Source organism: Colletotrichum acutatum (genome assembly GCF_030867785.1).
Source record: "Colletotrichum acutatum strain CBS 112980 chromosome Unknown BDZ83scaffold_76, whole genome shotgun sequence".
In the NCBI taxonomy this organism is placed as follows: Eukaryota; Fungi; Ascomycota; class Sordariomycetes; order Glomerellales; family Glomerellaceae; genus Colletotrichum; species Colletotrichum acutatum.
In genome coordinates, this window is record NW_026849070.1 from 60,014 (window position 1) to 76,322 (window position 16,309).

Sequence of the window (16,309 nt, forward strand, 5' to 3'; positions counted from 1 at the left end):
CGAGTAATGCTGCCGGAATCTCGCTCCTAAGCGGTTTCCATGCGGCTACTGATCAATTGGATAGCGAGGCTTCTATTAGAAATCCAGGAACCGAATTGTCTTGGATGGGCCATAACAATCGTATTATACAAATCATTGATTTCATTTCGGGCAGGTGGTGTTCTTATGGCCTCGGCAGCCCGGCCCCACCGGGAGGGATGAACGATCGGCTGAGGGGTTCAGCAACTTAAGCTCCAGCGACCTTAATAGTAAGTAGGTACTTGAGATTCGAAGCCACCAGTACTCTTCTTTCTTCGTGATTTGATATCGCATCCAGCCAACCTTCAATCTTGTTTTTCGGAATTGCTAAGATGGTTCAAGTCTCATCCATCGGCCTCCTGCTTGGCCTAGTTGCGAGTCAGATCATTTCCGCTCGTGCGCAGTCTCTCCCGAAGCAACTCGCCGTAGTCCGTCGTCGCTCTGGTCTCACGCACAAAGAGTATCTGTACTACCATACACTAGTTCACGGGCAGAAGTCATGGAACGCACCTCGAGACGACTCCTTCCCGGCAGCCTACATTCAAAGCCATGTCTTTGACGGGGTCTTCGGTGCCAACAATAGCGTAGCAAACCAAGTCTACGTCGGCCGCGACGACATCGCAGAGCTTTACAGCAGCTCCCCAACGTCCTTCTTGGGCCCACCCTCCACGAACTACACCGAGACGGTGATCGGTCCTGATGGAGCCAACTTCAACGACTTTCCGGTTGCCATGTCAATGATCGCGACGGAGACCTTTCTGACCAACATCACTGTGGGTACCCCGAAACCTCCTGCGAAGCCCGGCAATGAGCCTCCGGTCGCCTTCTTCTGGGCCATGGCTACGAAGAATGCTACGTCGAACGAGACGTTTGCGAGAAATCTGGCGGATGCGCTCATCAAACCCTTGCCCGCCGGAACGATTTACAACGCCAGTATCCACGTCCCTATCCCAGGCGCCGATGTGAGGCCTTACTTTGGTGGAGCGGACATGCCGATCATCAATACTGTCATCAAATTGTGGCTCAATGACAGCGGGTCAGCCATCACACAACTTCGGGCTTCACAAACAAAACTGGATAGCGCGGCACTCAATCTGGATGAGAACCTATCGTACATGCTCTTTTCTAGAGAAGTATTGATATGGGACACCAAAGCCGGCATCGAGGTAAGGTTTCGCAGAGCATCGATTATCTGTTATTTCTGGGCTGGGGCTAACGCTGGAACAGTTTGATATCCCGCGCCTCGAGGCCGTATTGAAGGCCGAGAACTATTGATCACAGAAGTCGAAGGGTAATACATTGGGACCTGAGCTGTTCGGCTTTCAATGGAGCCTTGTATTCATAAAAACCCAATGAAATGGACCGCCATCCTCCCAAAGTCGTCCTCCAGATACCTCGGGTGGTGAAAGGCCGCTGCGATGTCGCATTTTGAAGTGTTGCATGGGGCCCCACGATGGTTGGAACCATTTTGGCTGTTGTCTGAACCATCTGACCTTATGTCCCGAGGGTCTCTATGGTAACCTCTTAAAAAGCCCCGTTACAAAATGGAGCAGTTGACAAAAGATCAATTCCTTCTCAAAGTCTTACCAATATTTTCCCCAACCCGGCTAGTCCCTCGCAGGCTGCAGTCATCATCATCACTGCCAAGGCGGTAGGCGCCCAGAGGCCAGGGCGCAGTCTCTAAACAACCCCACTGGGATTTACACCGCCCCTGTGAGCAGTTCACGATTTCGGCCTCTCACACGTCATATGGTGTGGCGCAACTTGCAGTGAGCCAAATTATTGGAAGTTTGCTGCTCGTTTTCGATGCCAAACAGTGAATTCGTGAAGATCATACATACCACGGGAACTGTGGCGTTAGTACAGCTCATAGAGCCAAGACGGGAATCCCAACCGTTCCGAACCACATATTTCAAGCTTATAACATCCCGACCTCAAAGGACCCATCGCCGTTGAGGATCTCCATCTTGCATTGTCGGACATTATCTCCTAGCCTTAGGTTATAAATCCTGTCAATTGTTTCGAGAGTACCTGACAACACCACCATAATCAGCAGTTATTCGACCTTTCAGCGACGCTTAAGCCTCTAGTCCCGGGACAACCTAGTACTCAAAGCCGTTTTCCTGCACTGAAGTCGTCTGCCTACGACACGACATTGCGACAAGATGTTCGGCGACAAAAGCGAGAAAGCCACCCCTGCATACTCAGGGGGTGATCCTGTAGCCGACGTTCCTCCTTCCTACTCTGAAGGAGTCCCGACTTCAAGTGATGGCCTCATCCCCGCCGGGACCCTTCTCCTCGCCGGAACAACCATTTTTAATACCGCCTCAGCTTCATCACCGCCATTATACGAACTCACTTACCCCATCGGACACTTGCGGGAGTCCAATACATCAGTTTCGTTTTACCGCTATGAGAACAGTGTGCGGGACTCTTCTGGGGCATCCGGTCCTCAGGTAGCATCAAGAAAGAAGCACATCTTCGACCTAAAGCGAGACCCAACAGTCACTGAGCCCCCTTTCCCATACCACTTGAACTCGGTGTCTCGCGGAAACGTGGGACATGTGGGTATTAAGACACACCGACGCTTGGTTGGATCGGGTTACCGCGCCTGGAGGGCGACGAGAGCGAGAGAAGGGGCGGATCTAGAAGCCAAGGAGATGATGTTTAACGTCAAGACGCGGGGTAGCGGACGGCAGGAATGGCGCGATGGGAGCGACAAGACGCTTCTCGCGCATGAGACGAGCGAGGAGGGGATTCACAAGCTACAGATCGTGGTCCCATTGAGCCAAGATATCAGAGATGGGTTGGTCGCGACGTGGTGTTTGCGGCTTTGGTGGGAGATTGCCGTGTCCAAGGTCGAGCCTTTCAGCTGGAGCGAAGGTAAGTTGCTGAATCAGACTCTGTGTAAGGACGAAACATATGCTGACTCGAACACTTCACGCTCAGTCAAGAATGTATTGCAGTATAACTCGAAGAATCTCCCTTCCGGGTCGCGCTTGGCTCTTCTCCCTTAGTTCAGTCCTGGTTCAAGTATCTTTAGACCCTATGGGAAGCTCAAACATCTTCCACCTTGCCTACAATAGACTAATATCAATCTCTACGTTGCCCACAGAAGACCGGAATGGCTCTGCTCTCCACGTAATGCTGTGAGCCATGCTTTCACTGACCACCATCACTATCCGTCCGTACAATGCTATGCGATCTCTAGGTAAAAGGATTTATCTAAGAGATACAACGCAACTAGCCAGTGCATACCATCACCGTAATTTGAAGTTTATGCCCTATACCAGAGTTAGAATATAGATTCCGAATCGGATGTGGACAAACTCACGGTCTCGTGTAGCAGTACTGGGTGTCAACTGGCAAATTGTATCCTCTTGGGTCCCGGGCACCTTCTCTAATAAAGGTGATGATGGTTCCTACGCCAAAGTCATAGACAAATCTGGCAGCGGTGTCACCCCATCTTCCTGCGGCATTCACCTCAAAGGCGACTTGGGTGCCCGAGAGCCGAGCGACGTTATCGACAGTGACGCCCATGCCTGCCATCTCTGTGAACAAGGTGACTTGGTCATTGACCATGTTCACCAGTGCGCGAATGATGATATCTTGTGCGGTTGAGAGTGTGATGGTCCACATGACCTGGAGTGTCCCATGCATCGCTCGCTTATCAAGGCCGTTGGCCTCGATTGAGGATTGCGGAATGGCAATGTCGCATCCCTTTACTTGAACGCCACTGTCAAAGATAATCTGTCAGCATGTTACCTCATTGATACATACAGAGACGAGAGTCTACATACGATCCATCTGGGCTAGATACTTGTTGGAAGACATTGCTTGTCTCAACACTGCATTGATCCTGCGGAGTTGCAGGCGCGGCAAGCGCAAGGCCAAAGAGTGGAATGTAGAAAAGAGCGGAAGCCTTCATGTTGGAGCTGAGTCTTTTCCAAACTTGGAGATAAAAAAGAATGATACTGATAAGCTACCTACACCATTCAAGCCTCATGCGCAGGTTCATGGTATTATATGTGTCGACTAAGGTAACAGGAAAACCCTCATCGCAGAGACTCAACAGCGCACGTACCCAGATTTAATCAACTTCATAAAATTTGCTGGACCGGGCGTCTTGGACACGAAAACTCTGTCCACTGACTAGTCAGTAAGGAGTAATCCGGAGAGTTCATAAACGCGAAATACTATATTAAAAAGGCGATAAAATGAACTCTGGGGCCCCTGAGAAGCAATTGCATGACATCGAAAGATTAATGATCATAGTCAAAGTCGAGAAAATCCAGAAAACGGGACCGGTCAAAGTTCACTAGTCTCTATACTCGCTCTCCAAATAGCCGATGCAATTAACCCACGGGTCGGCCAGGCCGTTGAACTAATCATCTCTCTAGCAACACAAGGGGAAAGTGCCCGTCGGGTTGTGTCTAAATACATATACCAAGAGGTTATTCCCACGCTGTTCATGGTCATTACCCTCGCTGACTACATTCAACAATTGAATTTTTCTCCCTCTGACCCAAGGAGTACAGTGTTTTTCCCCCCTGATTCGCTGCATCCTCTCTTACCTTACTTTATCAAACTATCAAACATCACAAAATGCGCTTCCAATTAGCTGTGGCAGCAATTGCGCTAATGTAGGATATCCTCAACCCTGTCTACATTTAGGGACTTCACTGATCAGAAACAGCTCTGGCGCCGTGGCAGACTCCCATGACTACTGTGCTTGCCAGCAATGGTCCAACGGCCCCGTGGACCACGCTGCAACAGCGAAGGTTGCCGCGAAGCCATGCTACGGCTATGTCTGGGGTAGGTGCTACAACATGAATGTTGCTCGTTAGAATTCAATCGGCTAACTAAATCAAGGTCCATCTGAGCATCTGGCGAGTTCTAAAACAGATTGGTTCGCACACAGCCCTGGCCCTCGTAAGGATGGACAATACGTAAGCCGAACCTTGAGGAAGTAGATTCGATGGAGCCAAGCTAACAGCATCAGCTTCAAAATATGATTAAGAAGTGGAAGATCGATGGAGATGACTTCAACAGACGGTGCCGCGATGCGGGAGCGAAGGATAGCACGTGTTTCTCGTGCTCGAGCCTTCAGGTGAATGGCGATGGAAGAGTGCAGTGCAACAGCGGTTAGACGAGCTTGAAAAGCGCAAGTGTAGGCAGAATTATGGTTAGACATCACTTTGAGCTCTTTAGAGAGTGTCTTTATTTTCGGTTTGATGTTTAGTCACTTGAGTAATGGACTTATTATCTCACTTTTCTGTCACATGTGGTTAAGAATTTGAGCTTCACTGGTGTGTCATTGACACGTTGTTTATTCACACCGTCCTTCTTGTCACTAGAGCGAGCGGCTTCATGCGACAGTTTCTAAAGAAAAACTGTGAGTTGGGTTAGCTCTAATCTAGATTATCACATCCAGATCACCATCCATTGGATATATTACTAGTTACATGAAGTGAGGTCAAGTCTTGCATCGGGCGATCCCGATAGCTGGGGGCTTCCGTTGGCATCTCCGGACCTCCCCCACATTCCCGCCGGTTGCCCGCCCTCCTCTCCTCTCAAGCTGTACGGAGTACCCACGTCATGAGATACTGCATATCAACGCGACATCAATTCGTCCGAAATACGGGGATACTTGGTCAATTACGTATAGCATGCGCCGACTCAATACATAATTGATATCTACTTCCAAGCTCTCGCTGCGCCGTACTGCTGCATCGACTAGTCACCGCAAATACCCAGCTATAGGGCCGCTCCTCGGCGACATCCGACTGCTTCATAGCCATAATCCGTTCTTGTCTTTAAAGCTTCCTATCAGAATATTGAGCGAGAGAGATAGGCTCGCGTGCTCTCTTGCCCTGAAAGGGTAGCTCATTCCCGGGGAAGAAGCAGCCACAATATCGAAGGCCTTCTTATCGCTGGGAATCTTGGCTTTCTTCTGTGATTCCGAGTTAAGGAACCAATAACCCACAGTGTTGTGCAAGCTCGGAGCAGCAGCTGGCCCAGCCTCATCCGCCGGGATCGCAGCTGAACACACGCACGCAGGTTCTCGACAGGCGGAGCGGAGATCAGCGCAATAACATTGACCTTCCGTCTTCGGCCTAGGTGTCTCCCCAACGTTATCAGGGAAAGTTCCTAAGTGCGGCGTGGGATTGGACAGTGAGTGGATTAACGTTATTTGTTGCTCCTCCAAACCCCACAGCCCAGCCCAGAAGTCCTTGTCCATCACAAGCCGGCGGGGGTGAAGCGATGGTAGGAAAGATTTTGGGAAGCGTCAAGTTTCTTTTCCAGGTGGTCATTCCACGCGACGAGACGCACGCTGCCTGAAGCTTGGATGGAAGCAGAAGGACGGACGAACTGTCAGAGTCAAGGGAGACGGGGGCCCAGCCGGCCTGGCACAGCATGATGGTGACTTGCCATGGGTTGGGTTGCCACCCTAGACCTGGATCAAGGTCACGTCGTGTTACCGAGGGAGTGTCTCGCTCTGCAGGCACTCTGGAGTGCATCAATTGGTCTCCATGATGAGCGCCTAGTTGCTCCGCAGATGTTCATCAGGGTGTTCCTTTCACACTGAACCAGTTGAGGCTCCTCGCCATGCGGTACCCATGCCACCAAGTGATGGCACGGGACCGGATAGAGAAGCAAAGGTCGATGAACTCTGCCCGTCACCCCATTTGCCAGCACAGGTTCGGCTGCATCCGTCCACAGGTCAGACAAGCCCTTTCTCGGTCACCCTTTGTGGAAAGCCCAACGGGAAGAGAGAGCGTGATGCGTAACTGACCGCACATTGGCCGCGAGTCGCATGGCATCGTCCGGAGGAGCACTGCACTACCAGATCATGAACCCTGGTTCAGGTCCCCCAGACCCGTCCGTCCCTCCATGACAGAAGTCAAAGGACCTCCGCCGGGCCAACGCGTGCTCCAGAAGAGGCAAAGGGACCGCTGATAAGCCAATCATCCAAACCACCACCACAACGTGTATTTCACCCCTCATCTGTCCGCGTCTCTTGGCAAATGCTACTTCATCACCGAAGGAGCTGTCTTTCCCGGCATCAACCACTTTGCCAATGTCTTGGCATGCGGCCAGAAGAACCTCCAACGGGGGTTCTTTGGTATCTTGTCGTGTCTATCCAGCCACTCAGCACTCAGAGAGAGATGCTTTCCGAGATGCAGGCCCACGTTCGAAGCTGTCGCGCTGCGTTGCCCGTGCCACCGCCGTCACAATCGATCGCATGTGGTTCTTGTTTGTTCCACTCTCCAATTGCTGCCCGCAAGCTCTGGGCAGAAGCAAAAATTTGTATATATTCGCGCGGGTAGCTCCAGGAACCCAGAAAGAGAGGAATTGCGATCGTTAGTAGAAGAAAGTCTTCCTTCTTTCTCCCTCCAAGAACTCTGCGTGGCGCATACTCAACCGTGGCATCGTGAAGGCTTAATTGACTTCCCGTGCAACCTTGACACCAGACCGAGCTTGATTGCGGCCTCTTGAGCTTCCCCTTCTGTTGCCTCCCACCTTCCGAACTTCGCAATCCCCTCACTCACAATGCGCCAGTCTCTTGCGACGCTGGCCCTGGCCTTGGCCGGCGCCGCCTTTGCGGTCCCCGAGAAGGAGGACGGTGACCACCTGTACTCGTCCCGCCTCTCCAAGCGTGGCATCGACGCCGAGGGCAACTACAACATCTCCTTCTTCCACGTCAACGATGTGCACGCCCATCTCGACGAGTTTTCCTCCTCGGGCACTGACTGCACCCGTCCCGAGCGCGGCTGCTACGGAGGTTATGCGCGCATCAAGCACACCGTCGACGAGCTGCGCCCGCAATACAACGACTCTCTGTGGCTCAACGTTGGCGATGAGTTCCAAGGCACGCTCTTCTACTCCTTCTACAAGGGCGAGAAGATTGCGGAGACCATCAACCAGCTCGGCTTCGATGCCATGACCCTCGGCAACCACGAGTTTGACGGCGGCGACGACCAGCTCGGTGACTTCTTGCTGAACCTCACGTTCCCCGTCATCTCGGCCAACATTGTCTCCGATAACGAGAAGCTCAACAAGACCATCAAGCCCTACCACATCTTTGAGGACCAAGGTCTGGCCGTCATCGGTGTCACCACCACCACCACTCCAGGCATCTCTTCCCCCGGCGAGGGCACAAAGTTCCTCGATGTCGTGAGCACTGTGCAGTCCACCATCGACCACATCAAGTCCACCACCAACATCACCCGCATTGCAGCCATCACCCACATTGGCTACGAGGAGGACCAGAAGCTCGCCGAGCAGACCACCGGCCTCTACCTCATCATGGGCGGCCACTCCCACACCCTCCTCGGCTCGATGGAGGACGCAGAGGGCCCCTACCCGACCGTGAAGCAGAACAAGGACGGCGACGACGTCTTCATCGTCACCGCCTACCGCTGGGGCGAATACGTCGGCTACATCGACGTCACCTACGACGCGGAGGGCAAGATCCTCGCCTACCACGGCGGCCCCATCCACCTCACCAACACCACCGAGCAGGACGCCGCCCTCCAGGCCCAGATCGAGTCGTGGCGCGGACCCTTCGAGGCCTTTGCCGCCGAAGTCGTCGGCGTCTCCAACGTCGAGCTCGACCAGTCCCTCTGCCAGAAGCAGGAGTGCATTCTCGGCAACGTCATGACCGACGCCATGTACGAGTACCGCCTCAACTCCTCCGCCGACAGCCCGCCCGACTTTGCGCTCATCAACGCCGGCGGCATCCGCGCCACCATTGACGAGGGCAACATCACCCGTGGCGAGGTCCTCACCTCCTTCCCCTTTGGCAACTCCATTGTCGAGATCACCTACAAGGGCTCCGACCTGCGCAAGATCCTCGAGGGTGCTGTGACAAAGGTCAACCAGTTCAACCAGGAGGCCATCACCTCCTTCTTCCAGGTCTCCAAGAACATCATCATCGAATACAACCCGGCCGGTAACAACGGCTCCAAGCTCGTCTCTGTTGAGGTCGGCGGTGAGGCCCTGGACGATGCCAAGGACTACAAGGTCGTCACCCTCGACTTCCTGGCCGGCGGCGGTGACAACATCTTTGTCGCTACCACTGACTTTGTGACCCTTGATACCCAGGACGAGGTTCTCGTTCAGTATGTTGAGGCCAAGAGCCCCGTCGAGGCCAAGATTGAGGGCCGCATTGTCACAACCAACGGCACCGCGTCTACTCCTTCTGGCACTGCCACCGGTACCGGTGCCACCCCGACTTCTACCTCTGGCTCTAGCGGCGCTAGCATGGTTTCCGTCAGCATGGGTGCCGTGGGCCTCTCCCTATTGGCCCTGCTGGCGATGTAAAGATGGGATTAAACGAATGTGTAATGTTGTAATGATGCGGATGATGTAGATGTATGAGTAAAAATAATCAAAAGTTCTACGCCTATTGATCTTTACCATGCGTGGATTGCGTATGCGGTTCATAATTGTGTGAATCTTGCTGCACTGTTGCCAAGGGCAAGCTCCTTCAACCAAGAGACTGAGTTCTTTTGCCTAATCTCTTATGCTCTGAGTGGTGAGATATCCTCCACACCGTATGTCCTCGACACGTTCATGTATTGATGTATCTTGAGTTATAGCCATAGTCTCTATTATTCCATTAAGTTGTCAAACTGACAGACAAGTGTTACGGACTAACAGTACATAAGGTTCGTAGATAAGAACACTTGGCTCGGATATCCAATCCAGCTGTCAGGTCCTAGTTTTACGTCACTTTCGATCTTATCAAAGTCTCATGGAACGGTAGACACCGAAAAAGGTTCTAAGCTGCAAACGACATTGAGAATAATGACGGAATACTTCTCAAACTGTCACCCAGTTCGGCGGGTTCTGATGCTAACGACACAAGTTGGTAGCCCGGAGTAATATTACAAAGTCGAAATCTCAAAACGGTGGCTTCGTTTCATAATCACAAGTGACTCGGCTCCACTGATGCCACAGCTAGCCCTCGCCCACAGCGTAATTCTATTTATGATGGTGTACGTGTCGAATGATGACCGCATCCTTTGAATGGGCCTTTCTCCCTGCTTGCCTAAACAAGTCGAGCAAATCTTCATTCGGCTGCCACTGGTCCATATTCAACAACCATCTTGGGCTGTCCGGACAGGAGTCCTTTGTACTTTCACACTTCTGATTCTCAGTCTCGATTGTGAGTAGCAAACGAGCCTTCTCTAAGTCGCCGGCCTGGCGCGCCCTATACTCCGGTGTCCAGTCCTTAGCATAGCACCTGCACCGCGGGAACCTTTCGTCGCCCACATCTGGCATCACCACAGGAGCGAGATAATCAACGTGGAAGCGATGGGACCATTCGTCGCCCTCGCGTCTATCGTACTTGGCCAAGATTACTCTGAATCGAACTTCTTTGAGAGAGATCATGTGGCCCACCGCCTTCGCAATGGATGTAAGCATTGGCACCATGGCCTTCTCATTGACGGTCCAGGCGGCTACTTTGTCGTCGCCGCTGACGCTCTACTGCCTGTCTTGGGAGTCATTCTCTAAATAGGAACGTTCGATGTTTCTGCGCCTGACGAGTTCCGAAACATCAGCTTTCCACACCGGCTCCTCAGCATCTCCTTCCCGGAGTAGGCCTGGCGCCATCCTGCCGGCGCTGCGCAGAAGGTCGAGAAGGCGCGTGTTATAGTGCTTCAGGTACCGCTCCCCGCTGGGCGAAACCATGTCGCAATCAACCTTGAGCTTGGTCATGTTCTGCCAATAAGGGACTGCATCGTCCAGACTAGGGGGTGGCGACTAGAAGAACGAAGAGCTGAGATGGCCACCGTACTCAAATTCTGAAAGCCGTCAATCGTTCGGCGCAGGCCTACGAAGAGAGGATCGCTCTTCCCGTCTTTGATCATCTGCGGTAGCTGCTGAAAGGGACCGTATTTATTGGGCAGGATGATAAGCTTTCCGTGCCTCGCCGATGTCGGGAACTGATATGACAGGGTGTTGATCAAAGACTTTCGAATTTCTCGTCGCGGTTTGATAAAGAAGGGAAACTCCGGAGCGTCGAGGTGGAAAGACTCCAAGTTGGGAAACTTTTGCATGAGGAGGAAGTCGCCCTCGACATTCCGTCTCGGAGACCGGGGTTGGTAACAGAACGAGAACCTCAAGCTACGGACGCACGGCATGATCGGAAGGAGTTGAGGATTCACCACATTGAAATGGTGAAGCTTGGGGTTTTTCGATTGTCTGTAGCGTTTATCATCGAGGCCGATGGACAATGATACTCGCGTGTCGTCTGGCCATTCGGACAGCATGAGCATCAACCGTCTCAGAATCTCCGTGTGGGCAATGCCGCAGTGTGCCATGTTCTGGACGATATCCGAGGGGCCCTAAGCTGTGCCTGTATTCGGGTGTCATAATGTCCACATGCAGCTCGCGCAGTGAAGTCTGGCGGTTGCAACACCGTTTGAAGGCATCTCGGACGAATTTGAAGTCGTCACTCGTGATTACGAGTGAGCGAAAGGTTGCAGTGCAGTCGGAGCGGAAAAAGTCGAGCCCCTAGAGGATTGCCAGCCATATCCTAGATCATTCAAAATAGAATCTCGGGACCTAGATTCCCAGAATCCGAACACTACCATTCCGTCGTTGCTCAATTCTCCATAACAGAAGTTGCCTCAACCCAAAGAGCCAATTGCGCCGATGTGTCTACATCATCTTGGAGTTGGGCTCCTAGGCTGACTCACTCGCCAAAGCTCTTTGGTTAGGTGTTGTTACGCTCTGGGCGGATTATCAGCGCACTGTGGCCGTGGTACGAACTCTTCACCAAGTTGCTCATTCTGTGCTTCGAGATTCCTTCGGCCGATAGATGGCGTCAGTGATGTACTTTCACTAATTGGCTGATGACGAGGTATGTCTTATTTTGTCGCAGATTTTCGCATATCCGCCCTTTATCAATGTTGAAGAGGCAAAGTTGAACAACGACATAAAACGCACGTACTGATGTAGTAATGCATGAAAAATGGTAAATCGTATTTCTCCTCGGAACCACGAGCAATGCGAGCAATCACAATCTGGAGTCCAAAGAGTTGGACAGATAAGGTAGTAAATTCTTTCCGCGAGGAGACGCCGTGTGTGTATCAAAGCCGAAGTAATAGAACAAATCGAACGGTTAAACACTTTGGCAAAAGCGCCTGAACTACACCGCAGATGAACCTTACCAGATGTGACCAATCAGCAGCTGCGTCGGTAGCCGGGAAGCGATTTTATTGAAACGGAAGACCGAAATCAGCCGCTGACGCTGACGGCTGTCAAAGGATCAACGCCAAGCCGGTTGGCTTGCGGCGATAGACGACGCCCTCGGAGCTCGCTGCCGAGAGCGAGGGATACCCGTGTCGTTTTTGCAGCAGCATGCGTACCGAGGAACCACGACCACGGCCGCGGCATCCGGCTAGCAAAGTGTCGAAAGAGTGACGGGGGCATAGACGGCGTGCAAGATTACCGGCTGTCCGGCTGACCGAGCGGCTGGCTTGATCACGGTTATATCTTGATCGTAGTTCGAAACCTAGCGGTTGAGACTTTGCTGTTGCGGGGTATGGGGCCGTGGTTGAGGTTGTGGGGAGGGAGATGTGAATAGCATCAACGGGCCAACGGCGACTACGTCTGATTCGCACGCATAGGGTTAGGCACACCGTTTTCTGGAGATCCTAGATATTGTGAGTAGCGGTGGGCCGGCTAGCAAAAGTTCGGCTAAAGATTTAAATCACCAAGTCACATGCTATGAGGTGAGTCGAAAGTTGTCTGGGTCTGGGGTGGATGGTGGGTATGGGCCACCCTCGTGATACTGATGCTATGTCAAAGAATCAAGGTTTGCATCCCCGCGGCACCCGTGGGGAATTGATAGTCGTCATTTCTTCCATTTGTCCATCATATTCTGGAGTCTGGAGTTCAGCGGGCCTATCTGGGGGAGAAGAATGAACCCAAGCTTAAAGCAGTTCACTCGTCCGTTCTCCAGTGTTCTCGAGTTGACATGCCAATCGATAAGGCATGTTCAAGAGGGGGCGATTAGTTTCGTCTGATTCCTCAAGAATTTCACTGACCGAACCCTGGCCAAAAGCAATTCTTTGTCTCCACACTGCCCCTTGAATACGGGCCGACCAGAATGAACTTTTTCTAAGCCCGGGTTAGGAAAGAAACCCAACCACGTCGACGGTCGTCATAGGCTAAGTTGAGTGGGAACCAAACGGGGTTGAGCGGGTGAGTACGGAGTACGACTATTCGTACCCGCGTCAAAGTTTCCTGGGGAAATCGGGGCCGCTTTCTGCGACGACCTTTGGCTATAGTAAAATGCTACTCTCCCTACACGACCGGATACCGGATGGACGGATGAAATGTCATTGTCAGGCCACGCGAATCTACAGATATGCAAACGCTGGTTGCTGAAGCGAGCGCATCAGCGCATGAAACGGCATCGGGCCTTTGACTAGTGCCCGAAGCCATCCGAAGCCCATCTGAAATGCAACCAGTTGCAATTTGCACAATGCGGCTTCAAGCTGCCTCAAGCAAGGGGGTGAGCCAGGATAACACAGCTAGGCAAGGTTTGGCTTAGTCTTGGATCAAAACAAGACTGGGTCTCTCCAACTTTTCTCCAAACTTCTCTTCTCCATCCATTCTCCTCCTCCTCTTCATCCACATCATCCACCTCCTAGGCACTTCCAGTCCAACACCTCCGTCACCTCGGCTGGCCTTTGGAGAACTGGACCTCGACACTCCCCGCTCCCCGCACGATCCCCCCGCACGAAGAGACACTAGAGTTCTCCCACCTATCAAGAGTCTCCTTGTTCCCCCGACACCCCAGACGCCCTCAGGGACATGGTCAGGACACGATGCTTACTCCAAAGCTCCGCAGAGCCCCGTCCTACCCGTATCCTTACGCGCACCAATGGGAACATCAGAATCAGCATTTTCTAGTCTCTGTCAAGTCCATCTCGTCAGCAGAAGCAAGCCTTCGAAGGCCGCTCCCGTCCCCGGCGTTGAGGGCAGGTGGATGGTATAAGACCGGATGCTCCCGATTTCCCCTTTCCTAGAAAGAAATCTTGGTCACCAGGGCGACTCCAAATTTCTCTTGGCTTTTTTGCTTGTTGTCTCTTGGCCGTTGCTTGTTCTCTCTTGGCTTTTTGCTAGTTGCAATTTGCTGTTGGCCAAAAGTCCTCCGATTTTGCAGCCACCACCGACCACGATCACCCTCGGACCTTTCTCACAAACTCAGCCCAAGATGTCGACAGGTCTCGCCCACGACGGGCACGACGCCTCCAGCAGGGACGACAATGTCTTTGTCGACGAAAAGGCCGGCGATGCCCACCACATTGACGCGGCAGGCAACAAGACCCTGGCCGATACGGACCTTATGAACGATGCCTTTGACGGCGAGAACGAAGAGCACAACCAGGGCCTGTGGCAGGCCGTCAAGACGCATCCCAAGGCTTGTTTCTGGGCCTTTATCATGTGCTTTACCATTGTAAGTTTCCCTCCATTGCCTGTGCTTGGGGTTTCGACCCCTGCGTGTGTTGGCGGCTCTTCGGGCCGCCGTCCCGTCTTCAAGCTCGCGAGTCAGTTGCTAATTGGGGTACTCGTCCAACAGGTCATGGAATCTTTCGACATGTTCTTGAACGGTAACTTTGTTGCCCAAAAGGCTTTCCAGGATAGATACGGTGTTGAAGTTGCTGGCGGCGGCAAGGCCATCGAGACAAAGTGGCAGTCCGCCCTCTTCCAGGCCGGCCAGTGCGGTGCCTTTGTCGGTGTCTTCCTCGCCGGCCCGGTTGTCAACAAGCTCGGATACCGCCTGGCCACCATGGTTGCCTTGGTCATGATGAATGCCACCATCTTCATCTCCTTCTTTGTAAGCAATCTCGATGACAATGTTCTTCATCTAGATGTGTACTGATCTCAATCCAGGCCAACTCGCTTGAAGTCCTCACCATCGGACAGGCATTTGAGGGTGTTCCCTGGGGTTTCTTCATCGCGATCGGCCCCGCTTACGCCTCTGAGATTGTCCCCCTCGCCCTGCGTGGTGCCTGCACGGCCACCCTGCAGATGTCTTGGTCCATTGGTTCCATCATCGTCGCCGGTGCAACTCTTGGCTTCAACAGCCGTACAGACGAGTGGGCGTGGCGCGCGCCCCTCGCTCTCCAGTGGATCTTCCCCGTGAGTTTACTCATCTTTCGTGTACTTCGCATGACCATAGACTGACCAGATTCCCAGCTTCCTCTCATGGTGATCCTCTGGTTCGCCCCCGAGTCCCCTTGGTGGCTCATCCGCCGCGGCCGTAAGGAGGAAGCCCTCCGCTCCGTCCAGCGTCTCGGCCCCACCCACGGCACCGCCGGTCAAGCCCAGCGCAAGCTTGCCATGATCGAGCGTACCGTCCAAATCGAGGCCAACATCGGTGGTACCCCGACCCTTCTTGATCTCTTCAAGGGCGTTGATCTCCGCCGTACCACAATCACCTGCCTGATTTACGCCTCGCAGAACTTCGCCGGCAACCTCATCGCCAACCAGGCTACCTTCTTCTTCGAGCAAGCTGGCATGGCCCACGACATGGCTTTCAACCTTAACCTCATCAACTCATGCCTCCAGTTCGTCGCCAACGCTCTGTCCTGGCCCTTGACCGCCTGGTTCGGCCGCCGCACAATCTACCTCTGGGGCACGGCCGTCAACATCACCTTCCTCATGCTCCTAGGCGTCTGCGCCTCAATCCCCCAGAACAGCGCCACCAACTACGCCCAAGCCGTCCTTGGAATATTGATCTCCTTCGTCTTCGCGGGTACCCTTGGCCCCATCTCCTACACCATCATCGCCGAGACCTCTGCCGTCCGCCTCCGTGCCCTCAGCACCGCCGTCGGTCGCGCCGCGTACTACGTCGCCGAGATCCCCATGATCTACCTCGCCTCGCAGCTCCTCAACCCCACAGGCTGGAACGTTGCTGGAAAGTGCGGTTTCGTTTGGGGTGGCACTGCTTGTGTGTGCTGGATCATGGCCTTCTTCTTCCTGCCTGAGCTCAAGCATCGCTCGTACCGTGAGGCCGATATTCTCTTCAACCGCAAGATCCCTGCGCGCCAATTCAAGTCCACTGTTATCAAGGTTACGGATAATGAGTAAACAAATTATTGGGTTAGACAAAAGGTGTAGAATCTACATCCAGGACTTCTTGATTGTGTTGAGAAACAGTTGCCTGGCTTGCTCCATGGAGGGCATCTGGCTTCTGGACTGGAAGCTCCTTAGTCAGCTCTTGAGGACAATCTGTTCCAGTACGATAGCATGATAGAATCAA

General features: G+C 53.0%; 7 protein-coding genes across 7 annotated transcripts; 5 read left to right on the forward strand and 2 right to left on the reverse strand.

Annotated features, from left to right (window-relative positions):
* The first annotated feature begins 104 nt into the window (after positions 1 to 104).
* BDZ83DRAFT_628393 (uncharacterized protein) lies at positions 105 to 1,569 on the forward strand. The gene is made up of 2 exons (XM_060508702.1): positions 105 to 1,184; positions 1,246 to 1,569. Exons 1-2 carry the CDS (start codon positions 351 to 353, stop codon positions 1,291 to 1,293), a joined length of 882 nt encoding a protein of 293 aa, XP_060362693.1. The 5' UTR covers positions 105 to 350; the 3' UTR covers positions 1,294 to 1,569.
* Positions 1,570 to 1,758: 189 nt separating this feature from the next.
* BDZ83DRAFT_628397 (uncharacterized protein) lies at positions 1,759 to 3,206 on the forward strand. Its single transcript, XM_060508703.1, has 2 exons — positions 1,759 to 2,901; positions 2,968 to 3,206. The coding sequence occupies exons 1-2, from the start codon at positions 2,184 to 2,186 to the stop codon at positions 3,033 to 3,035; spliced, it is 786 nt and encodes a 261-aa protein (XP_060362694.1). The 5' UTR covers positions 1,759 to 2,183; the 3' UTR covers positions 3,036 to 3,206.
* Positions 3,207 to 3,281: 75 nt separating this feature from the next.
* Positions 3,282 to 3,754, reverse strand: BDZ83DRAFT_794177 (uncharacterized protein). The gene is made up of 2 exons (XM_060515803.1): positions 3,353 to 3,754; positions 3,282 to 3,302 (listed from the first exon to the last, which is right to left on the reverse strand). Exons 1-2 carry the CDS (start codon positions 3,676 to 3,678, stop codon positions 3,296 to 3,298), a joined length of 333 nt encoding a protein of 110 aa, XP_060362695.1. The 5' UTR covers positions 3,679 to 3,754; the 3' UTR covers positions 3,282 to 3,295.
* Positions 3,755 to 4,614: 860 nt separating this feature from the next.
* On the forward strand, positions 4,615 to 5,193 carry BDZ83DRAFT_628400 (uncharacterized protein). The gene is made up of 4 exons (XM_060508704.1): positions 4,615 to 4,661; positions 4,715 to 4,833; positions 4,891 to 4,967; positions 5,021 to 5,193. The coding sequence occupies exons 1-4, from the start codon at positions 4,624 to 4,626 to the stop codon at positions 5,165 to 5,167; spliced, it is 381 nt and encodes a 126-aa protein (XP_060362696.1). The 5' UTR covers positions 4,615 to 4,623; the 3' UTR covers positions 5,168 to 5,193.
* A 2,379-nt stretch (positions 5,194 to 7,572) lies between these two features.
* On the forward strand, positions 7,573 to 9,345 carry BDZ83DRAFT_721239 (5'-nucleotidase domain-containing protein; the record flags this gene model as incomplete). The annotated part of the gene is made up of 1 exon (XM_060512369.1): positions 7,573 to 9,345. One exon carries the CDS (start codon positions 7,573 to 7,575, stop codon positions 9,343 to 9,345), a length of 1,773 nt encoding a protein of 590 aa, XP_060362697.1.
* A 1,167-nt stretch (positions 9,346 to 10,512) lies between these two features.
* Positions 10,513 to 11,351, reverse strand: BDZ83DRAFT_754187 (uncharacterized protein; the record flags this gene model as incomplete). The annotated part of the gene is made up of 2 exons (XM_060514446.1): positions 10,513 to 10,791; positions 10,866 to 11,351. The coding sequence occupies 2 exons, from the start codon at positions 11,349 to 11,351 to the stop codon at positions 10,513 to 10,515; spliced, it is 765 nt and encodes a 254-aa protein (XP_060362698.1).
* A 2,906-nt stretch (positions 11,352 to 14,257) lies between these two features.
* BDZ83DRAFT_653741 (alpha glucoside transporter) lies at positions 14,258 to 16,137 on the forward strand (the record flags this gene model as incomplete). Its single annotated transcript, XM_060510639.1, has 4 exons — positions 14,258 to 14,500; positions 14,624 to 14,881; positions 14,938 to 15,186; positions 15,244 to 16,137. The coding sequence occupies 4 exons, from the start codon at positions 14,258 to 14,260 to the stop codon at positions 16,135 to 16,137; spliced, it is 1,644 nt and encodes a 547-aa protein (XP_060362699.1).
* Positions 16,138 to 16,309: the final 172 nt, after the last annotated feature.